This window comes from Trematomus bernacchii, unplaced genomic scaffold (assembly GCF_902827165.1).
Source record: "Trematomus bernacchii unplaced genomic scaffold, fTreBer1.1, whole genome shotgun sequence".
NCBI classification, from domain to species: domain Eukaryota; kingdom Metazoa; phylum Chordata; class Actinopteri; order Perciformes; family Nototheniidae; genus Trematomus; species Trematomus bernacchii.
Window position 1 is genome coordinate 15,662,856 of NW_022987828.1, and position 17,579 is coordinate 15,680,434.

The window sequence follows — 17,579 nt, forward strand, 5'->3', positions numbered from 1 at the left end:
GGGTCCCAAGGTGGATAGATTTGCAAACGAAACGCTCTGGGGGGTCAACCGAGTCCGTGTAATCACCTCTATACGAATATTTCCTGGAAAAATAGGATAGCCCCGCCTCTCCTGCTCACTGCTGTACTAGCAACTATCAAAAATAGCTGTGTTAATTAAACGCACAAGGGGTTCTTGAATGAAATAATATTATAAAAGGCAAACCAGAATTGTTAACGCCCATTATACTCCTTAAACAAAATAAACAGAGTCAGATTTCATGCATTGATCCATTATATTGACAAAGGTGCATCTCACCCGGTGTTTGTAGAGAATATCTCTCTTTCTGAGCCGTCCTCTCGATGCAATATCCACAGAGACGTGCTTCTTGGTTTCTTTCAGTTAACTTCCCCGTTGCATTTATCCATATGCTGAGGAAATGACTATATCCCGCTGAATACCAGCAATCGCCACACACACTGACTTCCTCCTGTCAGTAGCTACTGCTACTGACCATGCTACAGATATTAGTGCAAAAATATACAGCTCCTCTACCACAACCATCAGCAACAACAGATTCGGTTTCTTTCAGTTTCTTTCAGTTTCAGTTTCAGTTTCAGGGCTTAAACAGAAGGGTAGCCATGGCAACATTGCTGCGGGGCTGCTCCAGGCTGCTCTTCTTCGCGGCTTTTGGTGTATTTTGGCGGAAGTTACAGCGCCACTTACAGTCCCAGCATATGTACTACAGCGTTTCCAGCGGCCTCGTTTAAACAGACACGTTAAATGAAACAAATGCATGTGAACGGAAGACTTTTTTGAATACGCATACTGTGCATAAACGCAAACGGTCCCGTGTGAGCGGGGCCTTGGTCTTCCTCTAGCTCAGGGGTGTCAAAACTACGGCCCCCGGGGCCAATTGCGGCCGTGGACCATTTTGAATCAGCCCTCAGCAAATTCAAAAAGTACAATGGAATATGGCCCACAAATGAAACTTGTGCTTGTCTTATATTGTACTTCTTAAATATAATTGTAAACATATATTACACAGTCGTTTTCATGTGTTATTAATAAGACCACTTTTCAAATAAATTCAGTCAAGTCAAGTTGGAAACATTTTCTAACATATCTGAGTTGATAAGAAAAAAGCCCAATGACTTATTTACATAACAAGCTTGAAATACACCCTTCATATTTCTCCATATTATAATTAATCTGAGGCTTCTGTTTTAAGGGATGAGCTGCCAATACTCCCAAGCATACTTTACCTACATGTGATTGATTTTGCTAACTTATAACTGAATTTATGAGGCAATATACCTCTAGTGAGTGGCCTAGCCCTTCGTATATTTTTCTGACACCCCTGCTCTAGATAAATCCTTGCGTTCTTCATTGACAAAAGTACAATTAATTGTTGTCTTTCATGTCACTGGTTGATTTAGTTAGTGCTGTCGTTTTCTGCTTTGGTTCTCCTTGGGTTTTTTCATTTTATTTAGTCTTGTCATCACTATTGTGTTACTGTTTTTGCAGGCCTCTTGTGTGGGCAGTGCTGATGTGCCTTGCTGGTGAAATTTGAGTTTCTGTTGGTGCCATTTTCTTTTCCCCTGAGCCATGGTGGCTATCACTGCTCGTGCTGACTGAGCTGTTCAGTTTGCACAGTATGCATCCCTCTATCACAGAACACTGTGACATTATAATGGGTTAGAGCTGTTGATAATGCCAGAACAGCCAATATTGCTTTCTACTGCACAGCCCTTTTAAATTTAACAGTATTTTTCTGAAAACGTTTTTTATTAATAGTCTTGTCTTGTCTTTATGGAGATAAATTCAGTTAGTACAAACAACTGAATTGAAATTCAAACACTCCACATCAAGATGACACAGCCCTAATTTTTTTTTAAATATGAATCTAAGGATGCGTAGAAAAACACACGTATATTGTTTTTATTGACAACATGATTTATTGAGTTGGAGCATGCTATAAAACTGGTGAAAATAAACTCCTTTTATCTTTCAAATAGTTAATTCAATAAGCTATATCATGTATTTTGGCAGTAAACCGAAAGACAGACGTTAGAAAGTTACACTTAAGTATCTATTTATTTATCCCACGCATGATTGCAATCACAATATACACACGACTTATTTTCCTCCATCGTGCAGCCTTATTAAAAAAACTTGTCATCAGGCATGAAAGTGTTTGGTCCTGGTGTGATAATAGGGAAACAGAAATGCCTCCAATGCTTGAGGCTTTATGAATTTTCTTTTAAAAGCAGAAAGTACACCCTGCATTATGTCACAACGTCCCAATAAAGTGAACAGACCAGAAAAATGAGGAAAATGTCATGTTTTTCTCTCTAATGCTGCATAAATATGCTGTTTAGTCTCCAGCCAGAATCAGGGTAGATGAGGGTGTTTCTGTCTCTGTTGTTGTCTCCATTGAAGATAGAAGTGTTTTAAGGTAGGGCTGCACGATTTGGGGAAATAATCTAATTGCGATTTTTGCGATTGCGATTCGATTTGCGATATTTGTTTTTAAGCGACCCAACGGAAGTTTATTGTAAAATGCGGCCATATCTCCGGCTAGGAAGGTCGTATCAACGTGCTCCCGTCTCTAGCACCCCGCAGCCCGAGCTACGAGTGAAAGAACTAAACTTACATGAAACTTCCGTTGGGTTGCTTTAAAGTCAAGCTTCAGTTTAAGATTCACCCTGTAATAGATGTAGAACATGTGATGGAGCATTACTAACCTGACTCGGATGCTTTGTTTCACCAAACCATCTAGGAAAGCTCCATTGGAAGTCATTTGGAAAAGGGCAGGCACTTTCAAAAATACTTGGCAGGTGATTGGATCAATCTGTCTATCACCTTCTATCATGGGCCACTTCTGATTGGTTAACAATGGCTGGTACATGTGGAAAACATCACTTCTGATTGGTGTGGATGACTGACACACAAGAAAATAAAGAAAATAAATCTATAAAATAAAAATAAAAATAAATACAAACATTTTTTAAATCGCAGGCTTTGCGATTTGATAATCACATAATTTCAAATCGCGATTTCGATTCAAAATCGATTAATCGTTCAGCCCTAGTTTAAGGCATGACACGTTACTCACAGTCTGTTCACGGTTTTTAACTTTTTATCAGTTATCTACAGTAAAGGCGCCTCTTTCTCCCGCTCACTCACAAACACTGCCTCTCATTCTCATACTTCTGCAATGTCACTCGCAGTCATACTGGCTGGCACATTCTTGGTCTGAGAGAAGCAATTCATGTCTCCTCTGAAAGAGCATGTTTTATTCATGAATATTTCATATAGAATTCCTCTGCTGCCTCACCAGCTCTGCTGCTAAATGTAAACACAGCTCACTATTTATAGAAAGTCATCCTCAGTATCCTGCTAAACCACTGCTTTTTCGATAAATGTCAGCTTTTCAGGAATACAGGAAACGCTTTCTCGATTTTCTGTCAAAGTACACGTCAGTCCACGTTATGTGTGTGTGTTTTTAAATGAGCTGTGAGTGTGCTATTCATGACTTCTGGTATTTTGAAATGGCTATACAGGCTGCAAACCACATAGTGCACTTCATGTTCTGAGGAATGACGACAGGTGTATTGTATTGCAGGTCGCATTATTTTGCAGCAGAGCAAACATTTGAACCCTGATACAACCTCAATTGTGTAATTTATGCATACATGAGGAAGATTGCTGATAAAGGCTCTATTTATTGCCATTAGTTAACATGATAAAGGTCGAGGAATCAAGTGTCAGAGAAATGAATTAAAGGTAATTGAGAAGCCCGCGTCACACTGTCCCGAAATTGACACCAGATGTACACACGATAAAGGAAATGTTCAAATTTGACTCTGATCGTAACAACACCAGGCCATTCGTGAGGGCATCTTAAGCCATATCGTATGACCGCCGGTGGAGTTTCTCAGGCTCCGGCAGCAACTTCGTGAGCGCTGGCAACATCTTTGGCATGCCAAAAAATTGCCGAAAGACCTTGCGAAGGTTCATTTTCGTGTTGAATTCGTGTGTCCATTTTGCCCTTCGTAAGGCCAGCGTGAGGGCATCTTGTCAAATCGTGTCATCTTCGTGTGATCATCGGTGCCATCGGGCATTTTTCGCCTCACGAAGACAATACGAAGGAAACGAGAAGCTGCCCGATTGTCTTAGGAAGGCAACATGACTACGTGAAGCACTCGCAATGCCGTCGTGTAGCCATCGTATTATAGTACGATGACATCGAGATTGCATTTATTGCACAACAAAATCATGTAAACATATTATGTAAATAACCCAATTTGTGTTCTGTGAAACTGAAAAGGATATTACATTGTTTTTGTTACTGTCGTTGCAGTTGTATGTCTTAAATGTAATGTAAATGTTGCCTTCGTGTGTGGTTCGGGCGCCATCGTGTGGCCTTCTGTAGGCATCGTACTTGCTTCGGCTGTTGCTTGGCTTAACTTGGCTGTTAACTGACCAAGTTAGGGGCCATCTTCATGCGAAATTCACAATTCCATATTCGTGTGTCCATCTGGTGTCAATTTCGGGACAGTGTGACGCGGGCTTTACACCGTTTCAAAGCGCCTGCTGTTTTTCCCGTGAACATGTCTCCATTATAACCAAAGTGGTTTAAATGGCTAGTTAAATGATGTGGCACAAATGTAGCCAGGATCAACGTGTTGCCTGATTTCCTGATTTCCCGAAAGTCATATAATGGGCTGGTTTCAGTATTTCAGTGACTCACTTTCTCTCTTTCCGTCCTTTAGGCTCGAAATGTAAACACAGGAGAGCTGGCCGCCATCAAAGTCATCAAACTGGAACCGGGTGAGTTATCTCATCTTTCTTCAGATTCCTTTATCTCCCTTTTGGCTGCCATCTTCTCTAACCCTTTTTCCTAGTCTTCCTCAAATCTTCTTTAATTCCTCTCTGCAGTTCTCTCACCATCTTTTTCCTTAAGCTCTGTTTCATTCATCAGACCTATTTTTCACTCAGCTGCTGCTTTGGTTTCCATTTTCCATTCCTACGTTAAGGAAGAAAATGAAGAAAATGTTTCCATCACACTGTTGCTAAATAATTAAGGTCTTTAATTGTGAAACTCAATGAAGGAAATTATGTTAAAACCCTCTCTGCTGCTTTCCATCCTGTTACACTGCCACTCATCATTCACACACACACACACACACACACACACACTAATGAGGCACACATCAATGAACAAACCCACTTATCCACTTTTCTGTTGCTTCGTGAATAATGATAACCATGTCAAGCATTAAGATAGCAGATTATCAGTATAATAATGTGTGTGTGTGTGTGTGTGTGTGTGTGTGTGTGTGTGTGTGTGTGTGTGTGTGTGTGTGTGTGTGTGTGTGTGTGTGTGTGTGTGTGTGTGTGTGTGTGTGTGTGTGTGTGTGTGTGTGTGTGTGTGTGTGTGTGTGTGTGTGTGTGTGTGTGTGTGTGTGTGTGTGTGTGTGTGTGTGTGTGTGTGTGTGTGTGTGTGTGTGTGTGTGTGTGTGTGTGTGTGTGTGTGTGTGTGTGTGTGTGTGTGTGTGTGTGTGTGTGTGTGTGTGTGTGTGTTGTGTGTGTGTGTGTGTGTGTGTGTGTGTGTGTGTGTGTGTGTGTGTGTGTGTGTGTGTGTGTGTGTGTGTGTGTGTGTGTGTGTGTGTTTCCAGGTGAGGACTTTGCTGTCGTCCAGCAGGAGATTATAATGATGAAAGACTGTAAGCACTCCAACATCGTAGCCTATTTTGGCAGTTATCTCCGGTAAGTATGTGTGAATGTATTTGTCATACGCAATATTTGATAAATAGATTATATATATATTCATGACGTTAATGCCTGTTGTCGTAGCATATATTTGTCAAAGAAGGTCAAATATGGTGTGTGTGTGAGAAAGTAAAAGACTGATAAGTGTTGGGGAAAGATGTTCTTACACTGTGTTCTCTGTGTGCTACAGGAGAGATAAGTTATGGATCAGTATGGAGTACTGTGGAGGAGGTTCCCTGCAGGATATCTATCATGGTAAGAACAACCAAACACACACATTTTGATTTTAACTGTGTTGTTTTTATACCCTTTCTCTCACTGTGATGTTAACCCATCTGTCTTTTCCCCCCCCTTGTTTGCCTCCTGCAGTAACCGGGCCTCTGTCAGAGTCACAGATAGCCTACATGTCACGGGAGACCCTGCAGGTACAAATACTACACTTATTGTCAATGCTTTTATATATTTAATATGAGAGGGGGAATACACACAGGTTAGGTCTGATTGTTAATCGGCTGAGCTGGAAATGCTTAAATATCTCTTTTTGTGAAATTATAAGACCGTAGACTTCAATACTATTAATAATGATGAACATATCTTGAGTAATAGTTGGCCTTTGCTGTATGTTGATAAAAGTGGCTTCCTTGTGCTTTTTAGAAAATTACTTTTTTATGATTTAACAGATAAATGGTATTGTACATGTTCAAAATGAAAGGGGAACCACTCAAATCAAATCATGAATTAAACTAAAAGGATATTTGGAAGAAAAAAAACAGGATTTATTTGCCAAAGCGTTACAGCTGCATACTATGACAGAGGAAACACTGCACAGTGTCACAGATAATATGTCAGCGCTGCCAACTGTGAGTTAAGCCAATTTCCCAACATCTGCTTTTTATTGAACCACAAGTTGTTCCTGAGGAAAAATATCTAAAAATCTATTTTGACAATAAGGAAAAGCTCTATTTAGTTTTACCTAGCCCTGTTGTTATTTTGATCACATGACTGTTTCCTTTATTCTGCCACTGTCATTAACACCAGCTGCTGTGTGTTTGTGTTCACAGGGTTTATACTACCTACACAATAAAGGCAAAATGCACAGAGACATCAAGGTGAGTTTGGAGACACCTGTAAGAAATAAATGAATACCAGTATGTTTGAATACTTAAGGCCTTTCCAAGTCACTTATAACCTCCTGTTTGAGTATAAATCACTACGATGGCGACACAGAATATGTGACTTTTTAATCAAACACTCTCAAATGTTCTCATTAGTAGGAATCAAAGCTGGGTTGTTGTAATAGATTACTTTCTTTCACACTTCTCTTTCTGTGATTTTTGTCCACCACATGGTTGTGAAGTGAAGTGTTGTAAAGCCATTTCCTTTTCATCCTAAATTATGAACAATGAGAGGTAAATAATGATCAATTCATTCAGGGAAAAAGGCAAGCACAGTCATTTAGTGATAATTGTTCAGCTGATTGTGTTTGTTCCAATGAAAATGATAATTGATTCATAGCTGCAGGCTGCATTGATCAGTGAAAAGGCACTTTGCAGCAAACCTTCACTGCTGCCTGCTCCTTTAACTGAAGTTAATTTGAATTGACTTGAAGTGTGAAATCTTTAGTTTGATGCTGATATGTGGCGTGTTTGTGTCTGACAGGGAGCAAACATCCTCCTGACAGACAACGGCTATGTTAAGCTAGGTGAGTGGAACACGCAGAGATCTGCAATCACCTTCTGCTTCCCCCGACTGAACCTGAATGGCCTCTTTTACTGACTTGGTTTCCTTCTCTGTCTTTTTTCTGTCTCCCCCTTCATATCATAATTTCTGTCAATCCTTTCCCTCTTTTATTCTCATTCTTCTTCCATTTTCCTCTCCCCCCTTTGTTCTCTTCTCGTCCTTTTTCTCTCCATAGCTGACTTTGGAGTATCGGCCCAGATCACAGCAACTCTCGCCAAGAGGAAGTCTTTCATTGGAACTCCATACTGGTTGGTTTTGTACTCCTTCATCTCCTTTGACATTGCATGTTTTATGTATATTATACAACTTCTTACTGAATGAGGTCAAAAGGCAATCAGTTTGGGGAATGTGTTGGAAGTCAATAAAGTCTCTTACGTCATGTGGCAAGATGAAATGTGTCTAACGGTCATACAACAGGAATTTTTCACCATGCATTTTGTACGTGCTTCAGGTATCGATTGAGTTAGCTGATAAGTTCTAAGTGCATATCGAGTAGAACCACACTATTCTTACTTTAACAAAACCTCAACAACACAATTTCTTTGGTCCTGAAGGGGCTCCTACAGAATAAGGAACATTATAAAGTCAGAGGTTAACATCAGGGGTCACTGTGGGGCCCCTCAGGGCAGCAGCTAGAGAGAAAAGCTGTAGAAAACGTTGTTCATGTGTGTGGCTGTTTAATTAACCTGGTTTAATACATATTTTACTCCTATTCTATCCCTTTTTTTTGTTCATGACCTCCTTCTGTCTCGCTCCATAGGATGGCTCCAGAGGTAGCAGCAGTCGAGAGGAAAGGAGGCTACAACCAGCTGTGTGATATCTGGGCTGTGGGCATTACGGCAATAGAGCTGGCTGAACTACAGCCCCCCATGTTTGACCTGCACCCCATGAGGTAGAGGAATGTCTGTGTGTGTGATGGGTAGAAAAGCTATTTGGGCGGTGATAATGTGATGATGGCAGCGTGGAGACCTGCAGTCGATGGGAAACAATGTTATATTTAAAAAAGAAAGGGCCTTGTTTTAATGTGATATGGAAAGTGTAATTCTTCCTACACATTGTGATTGGAGTGGAGATATTCCATCAGTTTTTATAGTCCTAATAAGTCATTTATTAAAATGTATCACTTCACGATTTGTACGTTTTATAATTCACCAAATACAGAACCATCAAATCCATCATTAATTGTATTTATTACACCTCTTGTGAGACAAAAAGGTCGATAATGTATATGCTTCTTGCTGATTAAATGTGTGCATGGTTTAAGGCTATTTCACGTTATGTGTCGGTACTAGTGTTTAATATCTCTCTTTTTTTTCTGCAGGGCTCTCTTCTTAATGACCAAGAGTAATTTCCAGCCTCCTAAGTTGAAAGATAAAGTGAAATGGTAAGAGACCCCCTTTTTTACTACCTTCATCCATTGAGATATAATTACGATGCAACCCTACTCTGCGAAGATTACACGGTTTGATCAAACATTTGCCCTGCTTGTCACAAGACCAAAATATTAACCCTTACTCTTTCCCTCTCTCTCCAGGACAAATAACTTCCACCATTTTTGCAAACTAGCCCTCACCAAGAACACCAAGAAGAGGCCCACAGCTGAGAAGCTGCTGCAGGTGATAAAACAACACGTTTACACTTCTTTAAAACAAACAGATTACTCTAAATAGGGTAGCCCATCCCAACTTCACTGGTATTTATGGATACACTCTGCAGGTTACACTATTTCAACAATAAAGCTTATTCAGTCAGACAACTCGCGTGTTTCTTAATGTGTTTATTAGAAGCAGCATATAGTTTGAGTTTGGCGTCTAGGCTCGGGCCTCATCACTCCACAGGTGTACATAGAACATTGAGTGATGATTAGATAACTATCCCCCAAGCCTACAGGTGGAAGCTGGGGTGAAAGCTGGGGTGGAAGCTGGGGTGGAAGCTGGGGTGGAAGCTGGGGTGGAAGCTGGGGTGGAAGCTGGGGTGGAAGCTGGGGTGGAAGCTGGGGTGGTGGTGGGGCAGGCGAGCAGCAGCAACATGAAACACAGCAGCAGGAACATGAACGTAGCAATAGCAAGTGGACACAGCAGTGGCAGCAGCAGCATGAGCGAGGCAGAGGCAGGAAGACCTGGCAGCTTAAATAGAGCGGCATGTTTAGGAGAATGTGTTTGGTTGGTTGTAAGAGGGACGAGGTGCGTCACATGTTAATGTATCATTGGTGCTCGAGTTGACTGCCTGAACTAGCTCGCAGGCTTCGCCCCATTTATGCTTTTATAAGTATGTCAACTTTCAAAATCATGACATTTTACAGAGGTACATTATATATAAAATACAGGCGAACCACATTCCCAGATCAGATAGCAAATGCTTCTGTTTGTAAAATAATTGTTGTGTGATATATAAATTGGGTCAACTCAAATGTAAACAAAAGTCAGGCAAACAATCCGCTTGTGATAATATTTGAACAAAAGGTGTCGGCTGCTAAATTCATTCTCACAGCTATTAATGATCTATTAAATGACAAGCCCATAGATTGAATGTTAATCTAGTGTATGACAACCATTTTAGTCATTTGTCAAGCAACACACCAAACACCTGTCACAGCGTCTTACACCAGGGTACTTGAGATCCTCAGTTTTCTTTAGGTATTAGTCAGACAAGAAAAAAAGAGCCATTTGAACACGTCTTTCCCTCTCGTTTGTCCTCCAGCACCCCTTTGTGTCCCAGCCTCTCAGCAGGACGCTGGCCATAGAGCTGCTGGACAAATCCAACAACCCCGACCACAGCACCTTCAACGACTTTGACGACGAAGACCCTGAACCAGAGGTAACCTTTGACCTTCTCGAGTTGCAGTCAGGTCAACTGAACAGTGATTATGTTTTTACTGGATCTCGCTTATTTTTTCTTCCCCTTAAAATCCTGCCTTCCCCTCTCCTTATTTGTTCATTAAATTCCTTCTTCACCCTCCACAACCTCAGTCTCCCTTTTCCCCGGCACATGTGACTCATCTTTCTGCTCTTTGTCCTCCCCCTACCCCTTACCCCCTCTTTCCTTTCCTTCTTTCTTCTACTTCCTCTTTCCTCCTCTCTTCCTCCTTGTAGCACTTCTCCTTTCTCTCTCTACCTTTCTCTCCTCCTTCTTTCTCCCTTCCTTTCTTTCTCCTCTCTTCTTGTCCCCATCCCCCCATCTTCTACCTCCTCCTCAGTTTAAGTACAGGGGTCATTTCCTACCCATAAGCCCCGGTGCTCGACGTGCACCTCGTTTTGCGGCGCACAGGAAGGTACCAGTTTGGGCTGCGGTGTCTGCAGTGATGTCATTCTAACACAAACGATACTGTCAGATGTGTTTGTCTCTCGGAGGAGGAGGAGGAGGAGGAGGACCACAGGACTGAATGAATAGAAAGTAGATTTCCATTCAGTGCAGTGTCTGCTGGTGCTGTCATGGAAACTGGCATTGGCATGTCATTTATCTGAAGGCTGATGGATTACCAGTGACGTGATTGGCTCAACATGCCATAGAGCACTTTTGTTTAACGTTCAGGATTTTCTTTTTCATCAGACGTTGTTGATTAAAAGTATATTATCTTTGATTTCAACGTATTATTATTATTACAGTCCATTTATAAACGGCATTTCATAGACAGCCACATAGATGTACTTTTGGCCTTGTGATAAACACATGGCCATTGATTTAAGTATGGATGTAGAAGTAGCTAACTAAATTAACCTTAGGAAAAATAAATAAGGTTTTGGCTAGATTAAATTACTAAAATCTTATTATCTATAGAGAACAAATGATTAAAAAAGTCAACATTGTTCATTAACTTAAGTACAGTGGTTTCAATCTCCTTATCTTACTCATCTTACTTACTTAGTATTGACAACAAACAAACTATGCTCACTTCCATGACACCATTATTGCCGTCTTGTCCAAACTCCAGCAGATCAGTTATTATCACTTCCTTTCATTCTTTTTCTGTGGTTTAAAGAAATGGCTAGATACATGAAGATGGCTACCATAGTGTGACCACTTCTCTCTGTTCAGCATATTGCATCAAACCAAATAGTGTTGGCATTTTGTTTTTTTTCCCACTTCTAGAGAGGTAGGGTTTCTCTCATGAATTTTGCTGTTAGGAAAAATATTTGAACATCAGTAATACGGTGAAGGTTACCCATCTGTAACTCAAATCATCTTTAAATAGACTTTAAGGAATATTTATGCAGCTCTGTATAAATCTAAATATATTATTTATTATACTTTAAAAACATAAGATACAATAACATTTTGTACTCAAATATGTCCGGTATGGTAGCCATCTTCATCAATCTTTGCCATTACAGGTACTACTAACCATGAGTTGTTTGTTATGAAGTTGAACTGTATCACGCCGATAAGTGGTGGTTTTAAATGGACACGTCTATAAGTCGATTTGTGCTACAAATGTGCGCTCGACAGATGCATTTTTGCCTTGGTTTGTCTTTTCCCAGTGCTTTACAGGCATGGTTTGAGGTTGCTGTGTTTTTCTGTATTCTACAAGACAAGTATAAATCTTAAGATGAAATACTGAAAGTGGAGCCAGTAAAGTTTAAATACACTTGAGATACAAGCCCCAGCCACACGAGGACGATAACGCAAACGGACCGCAATCGTTATCAAAAAAGTCTTCCGTCCACAGGCACCAGAAACGTGTCCGTTCACACGAGACTGCTCGAAAGCGCTGGAGACGCTGTAGTACATATGCCAGGCCTGTAAGTGGCGCTGTAGTCTGCCACAAAAGCAGCAAAGAAGACTTCCCGCGCATGGTTGCCCTTCTGTTTATTCTCCGCTGTGGACGCTCTGGCTCTTTTTCTCCCTCCCCGAGGCAAGCGTTTGCTCCTGCTGTAATTCTCTCCGGTAGTCCACCAGCAGATGAAAAACACCCACCTCTCCCCCTCTTCCAAGGGACGAGGGGACCGTGCGGCAGAGTTTCAGTTAGATTTTTTTTCGCCGGTCAACATGTCCGTTAAAGTTTAAAAATTCCGGACAATTGCTTCCGGGCTATTGCTTCAACGTTATCAGGAAATGATCGTATAGGTGTAAACACGGAGCCGTTTGCCCCCCCCAGAGCGTTTCGTTTGCAGATCTACCCACCTTGGGACCCGTTGTCGTTATCGTTTTCTGCGTTTCCATGTCGGCCTCGTGTGGCCGAACCGTCTATCTGATAGTGAACTGTAGCAGATACGACCGTTATCGTCCTCGTGTGGCCGGGGCTACAGTTACCTTGTTGTCAGTGCATAATGTGTGATGCCAAGTCTGTTGTCAGCTGTTTCCCACATGGGTCTGCAACATTAAAACATGAATCAATGTGCTGCATTGCAGTCAGACTCAGAATATCCTCGAGCATAATAAGAATAAAGAGTTTCATACAGGGACTCGTGAGAATAGTTTCTAAAGGAAACGGTGATGTTGTTGTCAGGGAAGGTTTGTGTTTTCCGTTGGTTGCGTTGCTATGTTTTGGTTGTCTGGTTGCAGTGTGCGGCTGGCTTTTATTTTGCTGTGTCATCAAATCCCACCCACAGGAAATAGCAGAAGGATTATTGTTATTTTTAAAAAGCCTATTGTAATCTTCTCAAGTGCCGTTTGAACTACTACACTGTGTATATCCTTTGAACAGCTATTTACTGTGTGTGTGTCTTTCTCTTTCCTGATAGTCCCCGGTCTCTGTTCCTCATCGTATTCGCTCCATCAGCAGGAGCACCAGGGAGGGAAAGACGCTGTCAGAGATAAACTGTGAGTTCACACACAAGTTCACAACAACAAATGCATGTTGAGTCAGAAAACAGATAACCTGAACCTTCTAACTCTCTTCTTAAACAGAGAATCTCATGATGTTCCCCTCTGTTTCTTCCCCATACTCTGTCTCTTACTTTTTCGTTCTCAGTTGGCCAAGTTAAGTTTGATCCTCCACTGAGAAAGGAGACAGAACCTCATCATGAACCGGTGAGTTTTTACCTGTGGCATATGTGTGTAAGTGTGTGTGTGTGGGAGTGGGAGAGTGAGCGTATGTCCGTGTGGTTGTCAACACCAGTACCAGCATGGCTGACCCTCACCTACTCACAGGAAGCACCCTATGTTGTTGTCAATCTGTGTCAAACTAAACATGAAGCCCATCCACATAGTTCACTCTGGTCGTCACACAAATGAAGCGATTTTAGGTAGGGATGTCCCCATCTGTGCAAAAAATCTTATTGTAGGTGAGAATGAAATCAGTTTGATAGAGATCAGAGTGTATGAGTGATTTTAGGGTTCAGGCGAGCCGCTTAGATACAATAAAAACATAGCAGCAGTGATCCTATAGTTTGAAAAGCTCCAATTGAGGTGTTACAGGCCTCCGATGAGAATGCTTTCCTGTGGACGTCCAAATCAAGAGGAGACTCTTGCATATCCCAGAGCATCAGGGATAATGTGTCCCACATGGACTAAAGAGCCTCCGGATCCACCTGTTAGTGCTGGATGACGTGGCTGGAAAAACATCTGCCGCCACCATGAACATCTCCAGCCCAGTGGTGACAGCCAGGCAGACTTAGACATGGAAACAACAAGGACTGTGAAGCACTGCTTATATTAGCCATCTTGCTCTGGAGTCTCCTTATTCACAAGCATAGGCAGAGATGTATCCTTTCTGTTTGTTAGAGTAAAAATGTGTATTATGGCTTAAAACAATGTGTTGCATTATAAAGTGTTGGTTATAAAATGTGTACTGTTTGAGCTATAGTTCATTGCTAAGTTTATTTTCTAGTAACTCAAGCTGTTTCTGTTTTTGCCCATCACTTTTAGAACTACTGAGTGTTTGCTTGTGGTGAAGGGTTCACAGTCACGTTATGTTAAAGTCCTCCGCTCCCTCACTCCCTCTCACTTCTTCTGTCCGTCCTTTGCACTTGCACTTTTTCCACAAACTCCACTTTCCTCTACCTTTTCAAGTCTTTTGAGAAATACCTAATCCTGAATCTATCCATCGATTCATGTTATGAAACATAGTCCCCAGTGTAGTTCTTTGTAATGTTAATCCACGTTCATCCATTGGCCCTCAGTCCCTCCCCTTTGCTTCAAAGTAACATAATATCACGGGTCGTCCTCCACAAGATCTGTCTATTCAGGATGACAGTGCTATATATAGCATTTTAGAATCAATAAATCATTAGCACATTAATATTGTTATATATTATTGATGATGTAAATACTGGTGAGCAGCAGCAGCATTTTGATGCTCAAAGGAGTCAATGGCTGGAGTTATTTTCGGCATGTTTTTCTGTGAAATCAGGGTTTCTGCGGATACTTAAAATGCCTTAAAAGGAATAGTATTCATTCATCAATACATGTTACTATTTAAATCTGTAAAATTAGTATTAAAATTACTTGAATGAATCTTTCAAAAGTATTTAAAACTCTTACCTTGGATGTTATGAAACGTGTTTTCCCCCAAATTGCAATATACAATCTTTGTTAACATATTTGTATTATTATTTACCTCTCTCGTTAAAATCATGCTGACCTCAGTCTCAGAGGAAATGTGCAGAAAATTGGTTTTAAATTCATTTGAATCTAACTTGCCTTCAGCTTGGTACTGCTAACCAAAAACAAACATTCCCACAACAACACCAGGAGCCAGTATTAAGATAGCATCATGTCTTAATTAAAATAAATACTACTGGAATAAGACAGATGTTTCCAATTGTCTCACTGTTTACTGAAGGAGGCCACACATTTCTATCTGTTTATTTAGTATTATATAAGCACCAAGTAGCACCAATGATATATTCATCACATGTATTAATGCCTCTCCTCCCCAGTTTTGCATCTACACCAGTTCCTTCCCTCCCTTGACCTATACCCCTCTTCCTGTCAGATTAATAATCCAGTATCTTCCTCCTCCTCCTCCTCCTCCTCTCTCGCTGATCCACGGACTTCAAAGCCCATTTTGGCCCTAATCCATTTCTCATCCACCATCGTCTCTCGTGTATCTGTGTCTCGTCGGCCCTTGCCTCCATCAGTCCAGGTTAATGTATTAACTGAGGTCTCTCTCGCTCTGTCTTGCTGACCAGTGTGAATCTGAGCCCTATCTGGACTGTGTTGAGGAGCTCTACTATACCGCGAGATCTAATCTGGTAGTACTCTTTCTATCCGTCCCTCTCTCCTTCGGCCTCTCTCTCCGCTCCTACATTAGCCCTTTATTCTTTTACTTTCTCTCTTTTTTTTTAAAACCTTATACCTTATTTCCCTCTCCATATTTCTCTTTGTCATTGATAATCTGTTTCTGAAGGGAAAGTCCTCATCCTTCCCTTTGGCTCTCGCTTTTTAAGCTGTCTCTTATGAATTTATTTATTATATTTATCTTCTAGATTGCTGATTATTTTTGGCTGCTCCATGTCCAACATTTTTCTTCCATCTATTCTGGTCCGTCCGTCTGTCACTGTTCATTTGATTCTTCTTTCTTCCAGCCTTGGCTGTTGCCTCACTAACTGGTGTTGTAGTTGTCATGGTGATTAGAGTCCGTAGTGGTGCTGTTGTTGTTGTTATTGTTGTTCTTTTAGTTTTCTTTACATATATGAAGTTCACATTATGACACAAATATTTCAATCATCAGACCAAATTCTAAATGAAAAGAAATCACACACACACACACACACAGGCATTGCTACAAAAAAAAAGGTTAATCATTTGTATTTCAAATGAATTAGGAACACTCACACTCAACTGTTCAACCTTTCCTTTCTTCTACCTGATATTTCTTTATATTTCTCTCTGCAGAAGGTGTCTCTTTTCCTACATTTCTGCTTACATGTTGACTAACCTCTTGCGTCTTGTAGTTGAGCGGAGCCACGAGGCCCTTGTCTTGCGTGTGTGTGTGTGTGTGTGTGTGTTTGTCTGTCTGTGAGTTTGCAGTATGTGTTTCCCTCTGCATGCTTGTCATGTTGTGTCATTATCTTTACAAATGTTGTCATGACTCAATGCTGATTCACATTGTGTCTTCATGTACTAGATGTAGGCTGAGCAAGCCCCTGCTGCTTTACTGGAGATATTATTATTCCTATCATCCACCCCAGTAATTCAACTATTGAACAATGTTTCAGTAGAGTCACTATTTGATTTTCATTGTTATGGTGGCACTTAGCCAACATCTTAAGCCCTGTCTATGTCCCTGGAGAAATTAAAAACAGTAGATGCTTCAATGAGCTACGTATGACTTATTATGCCACAGTTGTAATGTAATTTGTTTTTCTTTAAGGACTTGCAGTTGGAGTACGGACACGATTCACCAAGTCTACTGGGAGGAAACAAGTAAGTGTCTTGTTCACTGACTGTCTTTTTTTATGATGTATATTTCTTTCTCTTTTCTCCTCTACCTTGATCTCGTTATCCCCCCGTTAGTCCATAACCTTGGGGGAGGTTGTGGACTAACAGGGAGAGACAGAATATGAGATTTCTGTGGGCTGTAGGTTTGATGATTTATTTATAATTGCAGCTCGAGGGATGTTCAAGTGCTGTTTTTAGCTTTCTGCTTTCAAGGGTGCTTCGTAAGCAAAATGCTCACCTTTATTCAGATCAGGGAAACTATTTTGCAAGCACTTAACTTAGATGTGTACCCCTTTCTGTCATTTATCTATGTTATCACTCATGCTTTTCTCTCCACTTGTCTGACTAACAGGAGTCTTCTTAAATCTGTGGAGGAGGAGCTTCATCAGAGGTGAGTCAGACCTCTCTTTATATCCTGATTCACTCGGGGCCTCTTGATTCGCTGGTGCTCTAACCACGCCCACCCATCGGCCAATCATTGTTAACGTCAGGACTAATCGGGCCAATCACACGCAACTAACCTTGTAATGACTTCAGGCTGTCACTGCTCTCAGCATTTTGGATTCTTCTGGGTTTTATTTTCCCTCTGCGGCTTGCTTCATGCTTTGATGTCATCAGGAGAAGGCTGTGCTTCATAGGAGCTTCCTGCAGAGCATGGCTGACACACACACAAAGACACACACACACACACACAGTTTATACAGTTTCCCAGCCAAAGCTCCAGTGGGTGTCTTTAGCAATTTTAGGCAAGTCTGTGT

At 41.1% G+C, this 17,579-nt stretch overlaps 1 protein-coding gene across 15 annotated transcripts in view; it reads left to right on the forward strand.

Moving 5' to 3' along the window:
* The window catches only part of LOC117499529 (mitogen-activated protein kinase kinase kinase kinase 3-like), a 49,227-nt gene that overhangs the window by 12,122 nt on the left and 19,526 nt on the right, over positions 1-17,579 (forward strand). For 10 of the 15 annotated variants that reach the window (XM_034151950.1, XM_034151954.1, XM_034151953.1 and 7 more), the window contains exons 2-17: positions 4,758-4,815; positions 5,664-5,754; positions 5,948-6,012; positions 6,127-6,182; positions 6,819-6,866; positions 7,417-7,459; positions 7,673-7,745; positions 8,258-8,389; positions 8,819-8,881; positions 9,032-9,113; positions 10,198-10,314; positions 13,179-13,257; positions 13,409-13,467; positions 15,570-15,632; positions 16,754-16,806; positions 17,174-17,212. In XM_034151950.1, coding sequence (XP_034007841.1) covers positions 4,758-4,815; positions 5,664-5,754; positions 5,948-6,012; positions 6,127-6,182; positions 6,819-6,866; positions 7,417-7,459; positions 7,673-7,745; positions 8,258-8,389; positions 8,819-8,881; positions 9,032-9,113; positions 10,198-10,314; positions 13,179-13,257; positions 13,409-13,467; positions 15,570-15,632; positions 16,754-16,806; positions 17,174-17,212 — 1,121 coding nt within the window. The remainder of the gene's footprint in view (positions 1-4,757; positions 4,816-5,663; positions 5,755-5,947; positions 6,013-6,126; positions 6,183-6,818; positions 6,867-7,416; positions 7,460-7,672; positions 7,746-8,257; positions 8,390-8,818; positions 8,882-9,031; positions 9,114-10,197; positions 10,315-13,178; positions 13,258-13,408; positions 13,468-15,569; positions 15,633-16,753; positions 16,807-17,173; positions 17,213-17,579) is intronic. The other 5 variants (XM_034151955.1, XM_034151964.1, XM_034151959.1 and 2 more) reach the window with 3 other exon arrangements.